General features: G+C 52.7%; 2 protein-coding genes across 7 annotated transcripts in view; both read left to right on the forward strand.

Moving 5' to 3' along the window:
- The first annotated feature begins 7902 nt into the window (after window positions 1-7902).
- The window catches only part of PAX3 (paired box 3), an 80176-nt gene continuing 69544 nt past the window's right edge, over window positions 7903-18534 (forward strand). For 2 of the 4 annotated variants that reach the window (XM_061453049.1, XM_061453051.1), the window contains exons 1-4: window positions 7903-8259; window positions 9135-9370; window positions 10765-10894; window positions 11559-11693. In XM_061453049.1, coding sequence (XP_061309033.1) covers window positions 8175-8259; window positions 9135-9370; window positions 10765-10894; window positions 11559-11693 — 586 coding nt within the window. In that variant the 5' untranslated portion in view covers window positions 7903-8174. The remainder of the gene's footprint in view (window positions 8260-9134; window positions 9371-10764; window positions 10895-11558; window positions 11694-18534) is intronic. The other 2 variants (XM_061453050.1, XM_061453052.1) reach the window with 1 other exon arrangement.
- Window positions 11505-18534, forward strand: part of EPHA4 (EPH receptor A4) — a 360887-nt gene continuing 353857 nt past the window's right edge. For all 3 annotated transcript variants that reach the window (XM_061453043.1, XM_061453048.1, XM_061453046.1), the window contains exon 1: window positions 11505-11509. The gene's annotated coding sequence lies outside the window, so the exon portion shown is untranslated. The remainder of the gene's footprint in view (window positions 11510-18534) is intronic.

The following is an 18534-nucleotide window of genomic DNA, read 5'->3' on the forward strand; positions in this document are numbered from 1 at the left end:
AGTTCCCTTCATGTTACAGATGGTTCTAGGAAGCAATGGGTCTTTCATGGCTATGATTTCTAATGTTTCTGAAGGATATTTAAATTTGGTGTCTCACTTTTATAAAAGCTAAAAGACCCTGCAACTTATTTTATACAGTATTTTATCTGGGAGCATGCCAAAATTGAGATCTTTGGAAGAAATGTGACAACTGCAGTAGCAAAATGTGGTTTCTGCCATGGGGGTACGTAGATTCATACTAGACACATTCAACTACATTGATCAATTTAGCATAAAATACTTCTGCTTGTGTTACAGCGAAGGAGCAATGCTGGCCCTCCATTTAGCGTATATCTCTACTTACTGAAACCAGCCAGGTCCGAAGCTGGCCTCATAGCTCTAGTTCTGAGCTGCTCTCAGGCTTACTTTTCACACGCCGTGCAGATTGTGAGATTTTGAATCAAGGTGATCATATTCCCTTACAAACAGCTTCAGCTGAGAAATATCTCAGTTAGTTTAAGGAGGTTTTCACTGTAAACAAATACAGAGAGGTTGATTTGTCTCATTGGAACATGAAATTTGTGAGGAATAGCTGGAATAATAATAATAATAATTACTAATATTATCATCATCATCATCATTCCCCAAACCTTCTCCTTATTTGCCAGGGAATCTAAATCTTAGACTGCATCTCATTACAGGTCCAGCTGTAAGCAATGTTTCCCCATACTACCCCTTTGTTTAACCATTGAGCAACATCTAACAAATCCGTTTTGGCTATTCTTTTGTAATCTTTTGCTTAATAACAAATAGCAATAACAGCATTTGGGGTTTGGAAGGTTTTTTTACTGGCTGAAATACGAGAAATATGCTTGAGATATAGATCAAAATTTGCTGTACTTTAAAATGGGAAGAATGAAGCTTTTTATGACTTAGAAATTGTGGTGGTGAGCCACAATGCCAGCTTGATTTCCACATTGTAAATAAGGACTTGTTAGTTGGATGGGTAATATTGGAGGACAGAAAAATATTCTTCTGTGGGGAAAAAAAAAAACCAAACTATCGAAAACTTTCAAGTAAATGAAACCTTAAAAATACAATAGAAACCACATTTTCTTCTACTCGGTTAGCAAGTGATTCTGAGAGTAAATATAGATCTCCTGGTATTTCTGAAGTATCAAAACCGCATTGAAAATAGGTGAGATTATAGTTGTTCTGGAACATACTTCTGCTTTCCTTTTGAAAGACTGGGAAAAGCCTCTCTTTGATGGCATCACTCAAAGCACTGTTCCAGATATTAGCTGGGCCATGCTGCCCCCCAAACCCCCACTCTAATTTCTTTGCGGGCGGTTGTTTCACCTTTTGCCCGAGGCAGACCCACCAGTCGGGCCCCAGCCCCTACTCCCAGAGCAGCTCTGCTGCCGGCGCCGGGACTTAGGTGCCCGCCGGGGGGACCGGGCTCTGTCGAGACCTGCTGGGTGCTCCTCCCGGAGCCGCCGTGAGGCTCGCCCCGAAGGGACGCCACAGCCTGTGGTGAAAGTGCCCCAGCCCCCAAATCCTGCGCTGTTTTTTCCGTTATGTTGCAGATAGACGCCTGGCAGGGACAGAGCCAAGCTCGGCGGGCAGCGGGTGCTTTCATCTGAGCACGGGACTGGTGGCGGAGCGGAGCAGCGGCACCAGCCGCCCCCTGGCCCCGGCAGTGCCCGCTGCGGCGAACCGGGGACACTCCCCGCCTTCCCCCCCCCCCCCCCCTCCGAGGAGGACAGTGCCGGGAGAACTCCGGCCAGGGCAAGCGCATCGCTGCGGCCGGAGCTGCCGCCGGGAGCGGCCTCCCAGGGCAGCCACGGAGCGAGGGGCCGGCTCTCCTTGGCCTGCGTCCACCTTTTCTTCCCCTTTTATTTCTTTCTCTTTCTTGCTGTTTTTCCTTCCTTCCTTTCTTCTTGCTCTCTCTTTTCCTTCCTTCCTTTCCTTCCTTTCCTTCCTTTCCTTCCTTCTCTTTCTCTCTTTCTCTTTCTTTTTTTCTTTCTTTTCTTTCTTTCTCTTTCTTTCTCTCTCTCTTTCTTTCTCTCTCTTTCTCTCTTTCTTTCTTTCTTTCTCTCTCTTTCTCTCTTTCTTTCTCTCTCTCTCTTTCCTTCTTTCATTTCTCTTCCTCTCTATTTCTGTTTCTCTTTTCCCAGATTTTAAACCAGTTCATCCTTAAAAAGAAAATAATAAACGGTGAAATCATATAGTTGAGGGAGAAATACCGGTTAATAAATACAATGTCTGTGATAGTAGGGCTGCTTTCCCCTTAATATCGTTAATTCCTGGCAGCATCATGTTGGACAGCAGGGCAGGGAGGGAGGGATGTCCGGGATGGAGGGCTAGGTGCTTGCCGGTGCACAATACATGCTGGTAGAGCCGGAGTGGGCCACGCGTGTTCGTCCCCGCTGTGAAAACTCGTTCCGAAGGCAAATGCATTAGCCCCAGCCTTGGGTCCGTGAAGCCTTCACGGTCTCTTCAGCAAAACTCCAGGTGGAAATCTATCGTGATGCTGCTGAAATTAATCGCTACTGGTGTTTTTACAAGTAGTTAACGAGGATTAGACGCTTCGCTCCGAAATGGGGCTGTTAACTGCGGGGACGGGGGGGGGGGAACGGGGACGGGGGAAGTAAGGGAACGCGAATTTCCCCTTCGGTGGGTAAAACTCGCAGGTGGGAGCGGTGGGGTTGGGGCAAGGTGGGTCTCCCCTCCCCAAGGTGGATCCGAAATTCGGTTGTGATCCCTAAAATCCCAAATCCTTGCGTAACGCAAGCCTTTACCCCCGTCCTTCCGCAGGGGAGGCCCGGCCAGCTGCAGAAGTCCCCGCTCCGCCGAGCCGAAGCGCACGCACACGCCGCCGCTTACTCTTGCCCCCCAGGACCGGGACCGCACATGCATCTCTGCCCTCGTCCCAGCAGGCATGTGGTAGTGTGGAGTGGCAGCTGTAGTATCGCTTACTGGAGGGTCTGGTAGTAATCAGAAAGGTGAGGGCTTACTGAAATACATGTTGTATTTATTGCCAGTTTAGAGGGAAGGAGAGAGCGGCCGGTGCCGCAAAGGGAGCCGTTGGTAGGGTTAAGTGTTTCGGCTTGTCCCACGGCCAGCCCTGCCGGCCTACCGGGAACTGCGTTTCGGCACTTCCCGGGGACCAGCTCCCAGAACGGGGCACGGCCGGTCCCCGTAGGCCACCCCCGTCTGCCGGCGAGCAGCGGAGGCTCTCACTGGGATGTTTGCTCCCTTCGGGTCGCCGGTGGAGAGAGCTGCCTCGGATCTACCCCGCATGGAAACGCTTTGCTTTCACAGGCCAGATTTCCCTTCCTTTCGTGGTCCTGGCAGGAGTGATCACGCTGACACACCCGGAAGAAAGTGCCTCTCCCCAACACCCCCAGGCAGCGGGGCTCCGACGTGTGCCCGGGCTCGCCTCAGGGGATTCGGGGGCTATGGGGTGTCCTGTCGCCCGTCCTTGTCCTTGCTCACAGCTACTCTCGTGCCGAGCAGCCTCTTCTCGGGCTGCCCCAAGCTCTGTGGCTGTAAATTAATGAAAACGTAACAACTCGAGGGAAAAAAAAAGTGTGGAGGGGGGATTTAAGACGGTGCCGAGAGACGTGCGGATGGGACATAAAAGCGATGGGAAAAGGTTCAAAGCTTTCGGTGATGACTTTTCAACCTTTATTTATGTGCCTATTAATGCAATATCCATCATGGAGATACGCATCTTTATCCTTTCAACTGATATGCTGGGAATCAATTGGATATGCAGATTACATTTCATAAGTTTCCAAATGTTAATCTCCCCGGCCCTTTGCTGGTAATTTCTTTTTTCGCCAAAAAGTATTATGTTTCTGCCCCCCTCCGCCTCCCCCCCCCCACCCCCCCCCCCCAAAAAAAAAAGCCTTAAAACAATTAATCTTAAGGCTACTTACTTGCTAAGGCTTGGGCCCAAGAGCCGGGCGGAGGGCAACGCTTCTGCCTGCTCCGTCGCCAACCCGGGGCCTTCTCGGGGCACCAGCCCCCATGCTCCGCCAGAGCGGAGGGGTCGCGGCGACGGCGGGGTTCATTAACCCCAAACCCCAGGCTCGACAGGTAACGAATGTCCTTGGACACTACTGGGACCAGGAACGGGATGTGGGGAATGAAACAACACTGCCTGAAGAAGCTTTCCTTGCGAAGGCTCTGTGTGAGGACCTTATTTCTAATGAGGAAACTGGGCTGTACAGGGCTGGCTGTCCCAGTAACCGGCCTCTTCCCTAAGTGCCGCCGCCCACGAAACGCCGTGGGGTGCTATCATCCACAGCCTCCCCGTCCGGCTCTATCCTCTCTCTCCCCCTCATCGCTCCTCCTGCTCAAAGCAGGGCTTTTTTAACCATTCGTATTACTCTAACCCCCAGACTGAAACAATACTGAAGTTTTTGTGTTATTCTACAACTCGCCGTCGGTCTCGGTCAACAACTCGACACCGGTTTGATTTAACTCTTCTCCTGTCTGTGGCAGACATCCCGTCCCCCCACAGTCTCACTTGCTGCAGAGAGCACGCGGGCGGACCCGGTCGGATGGGTGAGTGGCTGCAGGAGCCCTACGCCTGACCCGCCGGGAGGTTGTAATCCGCTGGGCACCGCACGCTGCCAACGGCCCGGCTTGGAACCCTCAAATGCTCTAGAGGAGCGCGAGGAGGAGGGAAACTTGTGGAAGGAGAAGTACAACAGGCACTGGGTGAAACCGAACCGGCCCGAGCGGCCCGCGTCCAGAGCTCCCGAATCCAGGGGTTGCTTGGGAGGTGTTCATGGCAAGGGCAGAGTGGAGCAGGAACCAGGCTTACCACACACACTTGATTATGCCAGTCTCTTCTTCTTCTCCTCTTTTCCCTTTATTGTCTCTTTCTCTCCTCTATTACACGTTTCTATTTAGGAAGCTGAACTCTCCCCTTCACCCCCCCTAGAAGCTGTTAGGCAAAGAATTGCTTTGGAAATCCTTATGAGAAATTAATGTATGATGTATGAGCACAAACCAGGAAACACTATAATTGATTTATTTCTAACAGAGGGGAAAACAGTAGTTTTTATCGTTCAGAAATGATTGCTTGTGTTCTTAATAGCTCTAATTTTCACTGTCCATTTGATGTGCTGCAGGTTTAATATGGAGCATTTACTAATCCAATTAAAAGTGCACCTGGCCTGGAAGAGCTCTATAATTAGCAGAAGCACTTTTAGCTATTTCCACTGGAAAACCGTGAAATCATCTCTGCTGGCCTAAAGGACTGTAATATGGGGGTGGGGGCGAGGAGGGGAGGGAGGAGCAGGGCCTGCCTCATCTTTTCCCCGTGCTTGTTCACCAGTCCCCGTGCGGGAGGATGCGGGAGGCTTACCGCGGCGCAGTCGTTGTCCAGTAGCGCAGGACAGCGAGGGCGAGACTAGGTGGGTTTCTCACCGCTTCCCCCTCCCGTCCGGGCGAACCCGGCCCGGAAGCCTGTCCTGGGGGAGTGGGACTCGGCCTTTGAGGCTCGGGGAAGGCTCTGGGCCGGTGGGTCCCCCGCTAGCCGCACGCGGCCGGGAGCAGAGTGGAGAACCGGGAGGAACCGGGGGGGGCCTCCCAGCCCCGCTGCGACCGGAGCGGCGACGGATCCGCCGCGTACGGCGTGGGACCGGCCTTGCCAGGGCTGCCGTCCGCGGGCCCACGCGGATACACGCCACGTACACGGATGCGTGTCTTGTGGGGACCGGGGGGAGGCGTTACCGTAACTCACGGTAACTGCCGAACCCGTCTCCCACGCCGGGGTAAGATGCTCCGCTCCTCCTCCTGCGTTGGCGATGGGTCTGGATGGGCTCCATCTAGGGGGTCCATCCTCTCCGGGTGGACGTGGGTTACGGACCCAGCATCGAGGTGGCGGCCACCAACCCCTGACGAGGGCTGGGACGTCTTCGGCTCCCACGCTCTGGGCCGCAGCGGTACCAGTGGGGCGAAGGGTCACGGAGGCGCTGGTCGCACCATGTGCCCTCCTATGAGCAGCTGCCTGAGGGCAAATTAAATCCTAGATAGCTTCCTCTTGATTTCCTTTTTAATAACACTTCTACCGTCTTTCTTCCTCGAGTAAAACACGCGTGGCAAGTAGCGGGGTGCGAGCAGGTCCAGCGGAACGTTTCCCGAGCGGGCGGCCGCGGTCCGCGGCTCGGCTCCGGCCGCGATTTCATGGAGCTGAGTTTCCGCGAGGCTCGGCCGCGGTTTTCTCAAAGCTTCGGTCATCGGGGAGCTTTGTAAAACACAAACGCTGTGTAAATCGTACGCTGAACTTTTACTGTCGTGTGAATTTGACTGCCAACCTGCTCGTGGGGTGTGCGGAAAGCTACCTGGGTCAGAGCCGGCGGCCCCGCGCGCTCAGGTTTTGGGGTTTGCTTTTGTGCATTTAAAACGTAATGGAAACCGCAAGGTCTGGTGCCCGGGGCGTGCGGGCTGGAGCTGGCGGACCAGGGGCCGGAGCTCCCCGGGCGTGCTGCGAAGGGTCGGGCATTCCGGCTCCACCGCCGCCGAGTACTCCGGTGGGGAGCCCGCGGGCAACGCCGCTGTTCCCGGGCCCCGGTGCCTGAGCCGAGCCTTTGCCTTGCTCTCGGAGGGCGGATTCTCTCCTTATTCCAGCTCCGGATTTCTGCCTAAATAACACGAACTCCGGCCCTTTCCTTGGCCGATAGCAGCTCCAAAACGATCGCCTGGCCAGTGAAGGGGCAGCGTACTGGGAGCATAGAAAACATTGTTTCCTTCATTTCAAAGGGGGAAACCTGAACGATTCTCATCCTTTTGATTGATTAAGGTCTTGAATAACTTGAAGGTCGGGAGTGACAGTCAGTGAATAGACTATTGCAAATAAAGAGCACTGTGGAAAGCTGGGCTGGCACTTCAGAGTGCAAAGGAGGCGAGTTTGCTGGCACTTACCAAGTTATAAATAAAAGGCCATGCACAATAGTACCTTCTCTAAGGACAGACAGTCTTTACAACACTCCTGGCGTCATATCCTGCTGTGGTCACTTCAGCTCCGAGGCAGACTTTACCTCTTTTATTTTTTCCAGCAGTTTAGTTTGAATACTACAATAAATTCCTGGGAACAAACGCTTGTTAGTGAGACTTCACCACGCACAGCCTCGCACCCATGCACACACGCATATGCACACTCACGCACACGCGTGTAACGCAGGACATATCTAGTCTCATTGATTTTTAAAAGTAGAAATCCCCACGGACATCTCACTGGCAGCTCTTGCTTTCGAAAGCGTTACACCGTTTGGTCCAAAGATGTTTCGTATGGACGGAGAGAAATCTGTGTGCAAAATAAGTAAATAGAAGGAAGTGTTTCTTTTTCTCTTAAAAAAAAAAAAAAGAAAAGAAAATTAAAGAAAAAGCCTCAGGAAAGTTGTTCCTCGCTGCCCCCCCCCCCCCCCCCAGTGCCCGGCGAGCGGAGCCAGGACAAGGAGCACTTCGCGGATAGCGAGGCAGAGACTGCCCCTTAGTGCCTGGCATTCCGTCTGGGGCGGGAGGCGGCCCGGCGGAGCCCCGCAGTGACACGGGGACCTTACGAGTGCGAGGGCCGGGCAGCCTCCGGCTGGTGCTCCCCTCCCCGGGGCCGGGGCTGCCGTCGGGGCACCGAGCAGTTCCCCACCGCCGGGTGTTCTCTGCCCGCAGCGAGAGGGCTCGTCCCGTACGGACAGCGCGGGGCTGGGCCGTGCCGGTCACGCTGCCGTCGCGGCGGCCGGGGAGATGCGGGAGAGCCGCCCCACTCACCCAATCAGCGGGAGCGGCGCGGCCGGGCCGGGCAGCGGCGGCCAATCGCGGCGGCGCCGCCGCGGAGCCGCGCCGGGGACGGAGCCGATAAATGCTCCCGGCCCCGCAGCTGCCGCTCCCCGCTGCACCGGGGACAGGGACAGCGCCGCCCCCGCCCCCCCGAACTCCCCTGCCCGAACTCCCTTCCCCGAGCCCAGCCTCGCGCCCGGCGGGGCTCCGGCTCCGGCCCTCCCGGTGCGGGGCAGCAAGGGTCACTGACAAAGGGGCAGCGGCGGAGCTGCCTCCTCCCCGCCCCCCGGCGGCATCCCCCACCCCCTCCGGGACCGCTCCTGATTCGGTGGGACCCGCTGACAGCGCGGGTCTCTCCTAGATCAGCCCTCACCTGGATATAACCCTGTCGGGCCGCCGCGATGACAACTCTTGCTGGAGCTGTCCCCAGGATGATGAGACCCGGGGCCGGCCAGAACTATCCCCGCAGCGGGTTCCCGCTGGAAGGTAAGGCCGAGCCCGCGCTGCTGCCACTCAGGAAAGGGAGAAAGTACTCCGTGCCGGGAGGCCGGGACAAAGCAGAGCCTCGAGAGCCGGGGGACGGAGGACTGCCGGGACGGCCTCCCGGCTCATCCGCCGGGCTGTCACAGCCGCCGTCCAGCGGCAGGGCTTGAACAGTAATTTCTCTGGCCCGACACTGGGGCCAGCTGCAGGCCTGGAACCCCAGGAAAGCTCCATCCCGGCTGGCGAGAGGGGAGAACAGACCGTGCGGTCGGCGGGGCAGCGGGCCCTGATTCCGCTCTGTAGTAGAGTGAAGGGCTGTGATTCGGGGAGTGCAAAGTTACGGAAAAAGTGAGGAAAAAGGGGGAAAAATGAAGAAAAGCCCAACCAATAAAAGCAATGCAAACGAGATCGAAAGGGACTCTAGAAAAGAGGGTACGTCCCGGCTGGGCCGGGCCATTGCAAGTGGCGGTTCTCGAGCTCCAGGCCGCTGCGATGAGAGAGCCCCGCGGCACCGGGGAGCCCCGCAGTTCCTGCCGGGGGCAGGACCGGGACCTCAGCGGCTCCCATCGAGCCGCGGGCCGGCCCCGAGCCGCCCAGGGAGACAGCGGGCCTCCCGTCCAGATTCCCCCTTCTCCGCGGGAGTCGGGCGGGCCTCGACCCCCGGCTCCGGTGTTAGTGCAACAGGTGAAGCGTTGCAGCGTTGTAGTTGCCGGCGGGCCCCGGGAGCGCTGCGGGGCGGCCGGAGGGGGGGCAAGGGGTGGCGGGTGGCGGCGAGTTGCCTTACAGAAAAAAACAATAACAAGAAGAAGACGCAGCAGGGTCCGAAGGAGACGTTAACGCCATTTCCCCCTCCTGCCTCCCCTCCCCTCCTTTTCTAGTCTCTACTCCTCTAGGCCAGGGCAGAGTCAATCAGCTCGGAGGAGTGTTTATCAATGGCAGGCCTTTACCCAACCATATCCGACACAAGATAGTGGAGATGGCCCACCATGGCATAAGGCCCTGTGTCATCTCTCGCCAGCTGCGAGTGTCCCACGGCTGCGTCTCCAAAATTCTCTGCAGGTACCAGGAGACGGGCTCCATCCGACCGGGGGCCATCGGCGGCAGCAAGCCCAAGGTGAGCCCCTCCGCGCCCGCCCGAAGCCGGGCAGACCCCGTCCGCGGCGGCGGGGATGGAAGCCCCGCCGGTACACAGACCCGGGTGGCGGCACCGTGGCGTTTGCAGGCGGGAGGCAGCACCCCGGGAGGGCCGGGGGGACCGGGAGGCCCCGGCGTAGGAGTAGGCAGTCACCGCTCGCAGCACCGCCTGTTGCTCTCACGCTTTTCAAGGCTTAAAAAAACAGTTGGAATTCGTGGCGATGGCTTTGTTTTGTTTTATTAAATAATGAAAACGCTATTTTAAGTAATAATTTCTCAAACGAAACTAAGGCGGAAGGGGTCGATTTCTGACCGCCTGGCTGTCCGGAGCCCCGAGAGCCCCACGCTCAGCGCCGGGAGGGCTCGGTGCCACCGGGCCGGGGAAGCGGTCGGTCAGATGCCAGGGCTTGCACAGCGCGGCGGGATCGGGCACGCTCTTCCTTCCCTGGGAAGCGCGAAAGATTTATCCATATTTCTGCCTGTCTACCTGCCTGCTGCTCCTTCCCGGCTCTGTTTATTTTTCTGTCCTCCCCAAAGCTGTGTATATTTATAGCTACGCCGCTGAAAAGTTTGGGCTCACAATAATGCAGGCAAATATGGATCCTTGTCTCAAGATCAGCCTCCTCCCTCTATAGGTTTTCACTCCCACAAAAGCAAAGACTTTAGTTTCTGATTAAAGTTGATGCTGTATTATTTTCCCCTCACTTTGCCGCTTCTAAGGTACTGATGCCTGAACTTTCCCTTTCGGTGTTAGGACTAGAGATAATTTCTTATAAGCGTGTTATCCGAACGAAAGACTGTTCCCAGCCGGGAACCTTTGTTTGGTTTGATTTCGGCTTTATTTGAAAATCACGAGGCCATTGAAAAAACCTCTTGGTACTCGGAGCTCTCAGCGGTTTATTTCGCTACTTTTTATTTGGGGCTGCAAACTTTGTCCAGCCGAAACTTCCCTGACCTGGAGCCTCGCTGACACGGAGTCCTCCTCTAATTGGGATCTAGAATTTCCCCGGGATTTTCTTCTCGGCCGCATGGCAGGGGGTGCTGCCTGAGCTGGGATTTTCCTTGCCGAGGGCTCGATCCCTCCTTCCTCTGTAATCCCAGAGGATTCTCTTGGAACTTTCGTTTAAGCCGAGGGGTTCTTGTTTTACGCGGAGTCGTTGTTACCTGTTATGTTCCCTCGGATTTTAACCTGCCCTTCCTCGGGATGTTTTATAACGGGGTTTTAAAGCAGGGCTGCTGCCGGCTCTTGCTGGTAGCGGTGCGGGGCAGTGGGGAGGCTCAAGCAGCCCCTGGGGTCCCGGCGGCGGCAGCCCCGGCTCCCGCTGCTGCTCCCGACCCTTCAGACTGTGTCCGTTCGCCTTGTCTTTACTGAAGCAGGTGACGACGCCGGATGTTGAGAAGAAAATCGAGGAATACAAGCGGGAAAACGCGGGAATGTTCAGCTGGGAGATCCGGGACAAGCTGCTGAAGGACGGTGTGTGTGACCGCAACACGGTGCCGTCAGGTACGGAGCGGCGGGGACTCAGACACATCCCCGGGGGCCGGGGCTGGGGCCAGTACGAGAAGGGCAACGCGATATCCGGGGCAAGCCCCGTGCCCGGAGGGATCGGAGCCCCGGCCGGGCTGGTGCCCCTGGAGCGGTCAGCGTTAGCACGCTAGTACCGGCACAGGCGTCCCCGGGGGATTCCCGCGTTCGGCGGGGGTGTTTTCAATTAGATCGCAACTGGATCTCCCTCCCCTCCTTCTCCCTCTGCTTGCCCGCCGGGCTGCCGCCGCCGGAGGGCTCGGGGGTTGCCGAAGACCCGGCGCTGGGAGCCGTGCGCCGGTGGGCTGTTGGGGAGCCGGGGGGGTGTTTGCGCCACGGTGCTGCAGCGGTGTTTGTGCTGGTATCTGTGGGCTTTCCTCACCACCAGCGCCCGGGCTTGGCGGAAAGAATCTTGCGGAACCGCTGTGCCAGAGGTGGAGCGCGGTGCGGGACGGTGCCTGTGAACACCCCCGCGAGAACGGAGGGGAGGGCAGTGGGCGGCTGCACCTCCCGAAGCCCTGAATGGCAGTGGCCGGGGGGTACACGGGGACAGAGGCATTACTAGAGCTCTCTGTCCCCGTCCCGGCCGGAGCGGGGGAGTGCTGAGGACGAGCCACATCACAGCTCTGTGCTCCCCCCGAAGTGAGCTCCATCAGCCGCATCCTGCGGAGCAAGTTTGGGAAAGGCGAGGAAGAGGAGGCCGAGCTGGAAAGGAAGGAGGTGGAGGAAGGCGACAAGAAGGCCAAGCACAGCATTGACGGCATCCTCAGTGAAAGAGGTAAAGTCCCATTTCCCCCTGCTCTGCGTGGAGTTCTGGGACTGGACAGTGCCAGCCTCGGTTGCTGGTGGGTGTCAGTCACCTTCTCCCAGGGCTCGTCTGTCCCGGGGCCTGTGCAGCAGACAGCATAGGGCAAGGAGTACGGCTGTCCCATCCCATCCCATCCCACCCCATCCCATCCCATCCCATCCCATTCCCCCAGTATGACCCTGAACTGTGCGGCAATGGCGCAGAGGATGGGGCAAAGATGGGGTTCGCCACTAGTTTGGCTTTCAACAGCAGGGATGGGGCCAGGGAGCAGGAAGGGCTGGAGCCGGCAGTGGAGCCCCTGGCACAGGGCATTCCCAGCCCAATCCTAGCAAAAGGCCACAGCTGCACAGAATGGGTGCTTGAAGCCAAAGGCCATGGAGCCTCGAGTCTCCGCAGGCATGGGCAAGGCAGAGAGCCACAAGTTTAATTTCTTCTCCTCTTAAAACTGCTGGGAAAAGGCTGTGTTGGTGCTTGGCCAGGGGCTGTGGGGAGGTTGCAACCTGAACAAGGCAAAGGGCTGTTCTGGGGCAGCCACTGCCCCTGCTGCAGTGGTGCCCGGCTCTGTGCCAGGCTGGGCCAGGGCGAGGGACAGACGAGGGCCCGCCTGGGCCGCCTGTGCATGGAAGTGGCTGCCCAGCACATGCACAGGCACTGGAGAAGGCGAGACAAAAGTACCAAATGAGCTGGTCAAACATTTGTACAACTTTTCCAGCTTTTACAAAGAAGGCCTTCTATACACAATCTACACTTGGAGATGAACTTGGAAAACAAAGAGGGGGGAGTCCATTGAAACTCACACTTTGGCTTTGCACAGACAAAGCTTCAGCTAGCAGCAGCTTGATGTGAACAAAAGAAGGCAACCTTTTTATAATTCAAGGAGAAAAGAAGAGAAAACAGCCCCACAAAAGGCTGAGAAAAGACATTATGGGCTTGCAATGAGGGATGAATTATTCAATGAGCCCCTAATAGCTGATGCTCCACGCAGTTTTATGGACTCTCCACTGTGGAAAAAATAGCTGTTTTTACCTAGAAAAGTTTCTAGCATTTCTAGACATCTGGAGGTGCTGAGTGCCGTTCAAGAAGGACAATTGAAACCTGTCCTTTAACAGTTGGATATCTCCTTGTTGTGTAAGAACAAACCTGCATTCCCTGAAACTTAGTTTTCATCTCTTGTTATTTAAGTGTTCAGGAACTTTGTAACACAAACAAGTTTGTAATATAAGCAGGCAGAATACTTACTAAGGAAGTAAGAGATTTTTAAGGCCAGAAAGCACAGTTTGAGTGCCCAGCCTAGCTGCCTGTATAGGGGGACCCCTATATGGGTCCAGAGTTGCTTCCAGTATTTCCTTCTCCAGAGAAATTGTTCTGAGATGGACATGCACCAAGGGAAAAATAGCTAAACTCAGGGCCCTAACTGTTAGAATAACTAGTTCTGCTTTCCTGAATTTCTCAACAGAGATTAGAACAGAAGACAGGAAGCCTTGATAACATCCCTGCTTTATGGAACAAACTGTAATTAATAGAGACAGCAAAAGAAAAAAATATTGTATAAGGTAGAACCTACCCCTCTACTTCTCTTTGAAACAGTCTTCCCGTTCTTTGCTCTTTAAAGCATGGCTCCTGATCTACCGTAGGTCAATGTCTGGGCACATGGCTGTTGCAACCAGCCTGGTGGAGCCCCGAGACTTGCGGGAAAAACACTGGGGCCGGCAGTGTCTTGCTGCAAGCAGGGGCTCGCTCATGTTCCCCATCACGGTTGTATGAGGAGGCTGCATTCTGTTCTCTAACACTCTAACATAACCTCTCCTTCACTTTCTGTGGTCGTGAGTGTCCTACTTTGCTTCTTTTGAGTTTAATCAGTGGCAAAACTGCCCTTGACTAAATGAGGTAGTGCAGCCCTATCCTCTCCTTGCACATGAAGTTTTGTGCTGGGTGAACATGGCCAGGCAGTTCTGTGCAAACAGCAGTTTGATAATCCTGTCTCTTCTGTGACAGGGCTGGGAAGGTTTGGCAGTTGGAGGGACAGCGTGCTCTTCCCCGCAGCAGCGCCCTCTCCCCTCCCTGACTAGCAAGCTGTTGCTGAATCTTATTACTGGAGTGGCCAGGATGCTGCAGTGTGAGAGCTGCTTCCTAAGAAAGGATTTCTTACCATACACATGGTGTGTGTATAGTGTGATACTACAGGGACAGCACACCAGTGAACTCATCACATAAAAAAAACACCCACCATAAAATAATGTCACTACGACTTTCTGTATCTGGCCAACAAAAATGTTTCTATTTCGACTACCACTGCCAGCAGAGAAGCTTTGATTTCAGTCCATCTATAAAAATCTTCAGGTCAGATCCTGCTCTTTTATTGAAATAACTGGCAGATTTTCTGAGGATTTTGATGCTGCAGGATTGTAATTGCCAGCACCCACCAGCCTGGTGTGGCAGAGGGTGCCTGCCTCTCAATGCCCTCTCTGAGACTAGGGTTGATTTCCCTATGTCCGAAGGGTATCCTGGCAGTGTGCAGCAAAACTCCTGCATGGTAGTTCACTGCTGAGTGCTCTGCACAGGAGTGCTCCACATTATGCACTGAAAAAAGTGCTCAGTTTTCTGAGTATGAGTGGGTTTTATAGTGCTGGTCTCAGGGGCTCGAGGTGTTCCTGCAGCAGGAGTGTGAGTACAAGGAGACGTAAGGGAAGGCTGTGGGATAAGTCGGAAAGCAAGTCCTGGGACTGAGTCCAGAGTGGGCACTTGCCCTCATGCTCAGGAGCACACCTCCGGTGCTGGACACTTGCTGACATGTCCTGAAATCCCCTCCTTGACATGGGCATTTGGGTGGCTCAGGGTCAGGCTTTTTTTCTGAAGGCAAGAATAACAATTGTCATTTTAATGGTACCTAATTCAAGATCTGGGGAGTAATTACAGCAGAGTGGGAATAGAAAGAAAAGAAACATGGTATTTTTGATAAACAGGTGATAGAATCAGTATGTCATTTGGCTTGGGATTCCTCCCATCACATATATGTAAGCGTAGGTAAACTTTCATACGTCCCGCTGTGATTCTGTTTCAGCCTCTGTCCACAGACACTTAAATATGATTCTCTGGCCAGCGTTTACTGATGCCACATGTGCATCCCACTTTGCAGTATTTCAACACTTCCGTCACTGTCACTCTCTACCCTGATTTTGGATATATATTTGATGAAAGCCTTTGTTGTTGCAGTCCGTACCAGGAAGCTGATAATTCTATAATAGCATATCTATATTTCTGCATGCGTGATAAATTTCTCTTAAAGGCATAAGCCATAAAATAAAGAACATGAGAGAGAAACTTTTGTGCCTTTATATGGCACATCAGGGCATATTTTTAGCATAACCGCTACAGAAGAGGGAGCCGCTTGTACCTTTAGCGGGAGTTATGCGCGGCATGGTTTGCTGACTAATCTGATAACTCCCCCTTCATAAGATAGCTGTTGTTTTCTGGCAGAAACCGGCGGCTTTCAGCGCTCAAACGATGGGGCGTAGAGCTGGTCCTCGGGCCTGCTGTGAGCGGGCCGTGCGGGCTGGGGCTGGGGCTGGGGCCGGGACCCCCCTGCCCGGCCTCAAAGGGGGCCTCTGTTCCCAGCCAGCGGAATTGGCCCCCGGGCCCTGTCCTGGCGGATCCTCCCTCAGTCATGCGCACCCGTCCAAAAAGGGCCCTACTCATCCCAAGCCTCTACCCTTGGCTGTACTGAGAGCAATTCAGGCTACAGCAGACTAAATTGCCTCCTTTATTTCCTTCTTACTTTCATCTTGGACCAAACCCTTCCCCCCTCTCCCTCCCCTTCCTCTTTTCTTTTTTTCTGTGTGCCTGAGGCTCACATTAATACAGTTTCGGCACCACCCCTATTTTAGTGTGTGTATGTGGAGTTTGAAGCGGGGAGGGGGGAAAGGGACCTTAGCACAAAAGGCCTGCTCAGCAGCTAGAAAGTTCAAGCTGCTGCTGCTTCTCTAGCTGTGTGATGCTTTTCCTGTTTGCAAGTTTTGGGAAACATTTTTGCTTTGTACTGTAATGGAATTAGAGGACAGATGCTGACTGTAAATGGGACACGCGACTACCAGCCCCTAGCTTAAATATTTAGATGCAATGTTACAATTACTGACTTGATGCACAGGCTTTGAAGTGGTGGCACATGATCTAAAGGGTAGCTCAGGCTAGATGGGATTGCAGATGTTTTGATTACAGTTGGTCAGTATCATGCAGCCAGTTATTTTTAGGTTGTAAAACTAATAAAGGCAGTTTATTAAGGGACAGGATTAGCATGCAGGCACCAGATACTGCTTTGAGTCATCCCATTCATTTCTGCATTGTAGACTGCTGGGTTAGTGGCCAGTGCATGGGGCAAAGCGGACGCCGATTTAGACTTTGCTTGTGATTTTCTGATGCAGGGCTTGTTGTGATTTTGCTCCAGCATCTCGTCCCAGGGCACAGTGGTAAGAGGACTTATTTGCTGTGTGAAATACTGTTGTGTCTTACGCAATGTGTTCTCCTGCTCAGTGTTCCTGGTAAAGATTCACTTATTGAATGAAATGTGCTGACTGCGGCTGCAGGCAGTTATCTTCTTGAGACTGGAATTTCATCACTAGCAGGTTTAAGAAATCAGCTCATGTAACTGGAACAGAATTTTGTTTCTGAGGTTCTCAGGAACTGACAAGAAAATAGTGCTTAATTAAGAAAAACTCCTTATTGACTCCAGGATTTGGCTCAAGGCAGATAGTGCTAACAGTATTTTCTGTCTGTCTTTTTCCCCTTTCTTTCCTCATATCCCAGTAGTGTGTGAGATTCCAGTCCTGGACAGAAAAGCCAGGAGCTGCATGAGCACATACCAATGTAGGTGATACTGCACAACCCAAATACATTTTCTTCTCCCTGACCCATCATCCCTGTGGGGTTCTGGGCCAGGCTCCCGCTTCCAAATCATTATTTTGAGCTAATCATAATGACTGATGACCTCAGCGATCAGTGCTGACCTCACCATCAAGCAAGAGCACAACATCCCAGCACGCTGAGCGCTTTCAGAACATTGCTAAATGTTTGTGTTTTGGGTGACTTCAGAGTGGAGTTCTACTCCAGAGGTGCTGGGAGCAGCCTGTGCCCTCCTGTCTTGAAGGCAAGCTGCGGGACTTTGAGGAGAGTGCTAATTGTCAGACTAACTGCACGCTAATATCCTTACATAAGCGCTAGTCATACTTCCAGCTTTGGGAAGAAAGGGTGTTACTCATTCTGGCAGCGTCTCTTTGAAATAATATACAGATACATCATATCCCTTGATTTCATGAATGATGATTTCATTCATGGATTTGCATTTTTTGCCATCTTAGGGACACTTTCTTCAACTTAAAAAGAGTTGGCACTTGTTCAAATAGAACTGCTGTGCGCATCGCTTCCAGTTTTTCTAATTGTGTATATCTAGAACAAAGGCAAATGTTATTTTAGCAAGTGTCAGGGTTGCTTCACACGCATCAGTAGCACCACTTGAATTTGTACCAAAGCTTGCATCTTATTTGGTTGCTCTGAAAGTCTTAATAATCTAATGGTCTCGTCGTTATTGAAAGGCTGAGGTAAGAAACATGGGTGGTTGACTTCAGTGTGGCTACGACTTGATTCAGAAACGTGACTTTTATCTTTGGCTTTCTGGATTCTCCTATGATTGTAAAATCCTTGACGTCAGTAGGAATTTACCATGGTAGAGATCAGGCTTTTCTTGAAACTGGCTCTATAATGTGCCGAGCAACTGCGGCTCGAGGGGGAAATCCTCAGGTTTAGGGTGTAAAATGGGTTTACTGGATCGGGTATCAGACCTCCATTTCTGCAAATGCCCTCATATGCGGGTAACAGCGAGGAGTCCCACTCAAAGAGCCTATTCATGTGTGTAAAGTTACTCACGTGGGTTGGGGCAGGCAGGAATGGGGCCCAAATTTGTTCTGTTCTGTTAATAGAAAGTGCCCAATAAACAAGAGCGTGACTCTAATCCCGAGTGAAACTCTCTGGCAAAACTCTTATCGAGGGCAAAGATCTCTTCATCTGTGTTTACACAGAGGTAGTGATAGAATCAGCAGACAGACAGACAGGGCTTTTAATTAGGTAAATAAAAAACTAATTAGCAGTTAATGCTGAAAGTAAAAGTTGCTGCTGCTGAAATGCTTAAACCGGATTTTTTTCTGGGTCTGATTTCAAATACTAATTTTCTTTTGTATCAGTCAAAGACAATGCTTTTATCTAACACTTACTTGGGGAAGTTTTAGTTTGGTATTAGGCTTACTTATTGATAAGGGTTGGAACAGGGTTTAGAAGAGGGAAGCCAATAAAGTTGATAGTGATAAATTATCACGAGTCCCCAGAGCTGTGTAATAAAACTGCAGTGGGAAATGAAGCAGAACTACAAAGTGCTCTCTGGTTAATTTAAGAAGAAATTGAGTGAAACACAAAGCAATAAATCAGAGCAAGCCAGTCAATGTGAATTTCTCCATGTAAATGTCACTTTAAATCCTATGTAACAAACACATGTGGCTAGAGAAAGAACAAAATATAGAAATAAAAATGTGGGATACTTCCAAGTGCTCCCCAAACACTGAGCTCTGGCTAATAAAAATGATGTACAGTAATATAATTCACCACAAGACCTTGTTTAGTGTAGTGTGAGCACAGCGTTTAACTTTACTTGCCCTGGAGTACTCCTGCCCCATGCTGTTAAACTAATTCAGTTTAAATCACTCTGCCTAGAAAAAAAAAGTGAAGCATAATGAAATTAAAACTCACTGAGGACACATTAAAGTGTGCC

The sequence above is a fragment of the Pezoporus flaviventris genome, unplaced genomic scaffold, assembly GCF_033815535.1.
Source record: "Pezoporus flaviventris isolate CSIRO_AGI_PZ_B2104156 unplaced genomic scaffold, CSIRO_AGI_Pfla_v1 ptg000013l, whole genome shotgun sequence".
Classification (NCBI taxonomy): domain Eukaryota; kingdom Metazoa; phylum Chordata; class Aves; order Psittaciformes; family Psittacidae; genus Pezoporus; species Pezoporus flaviventris.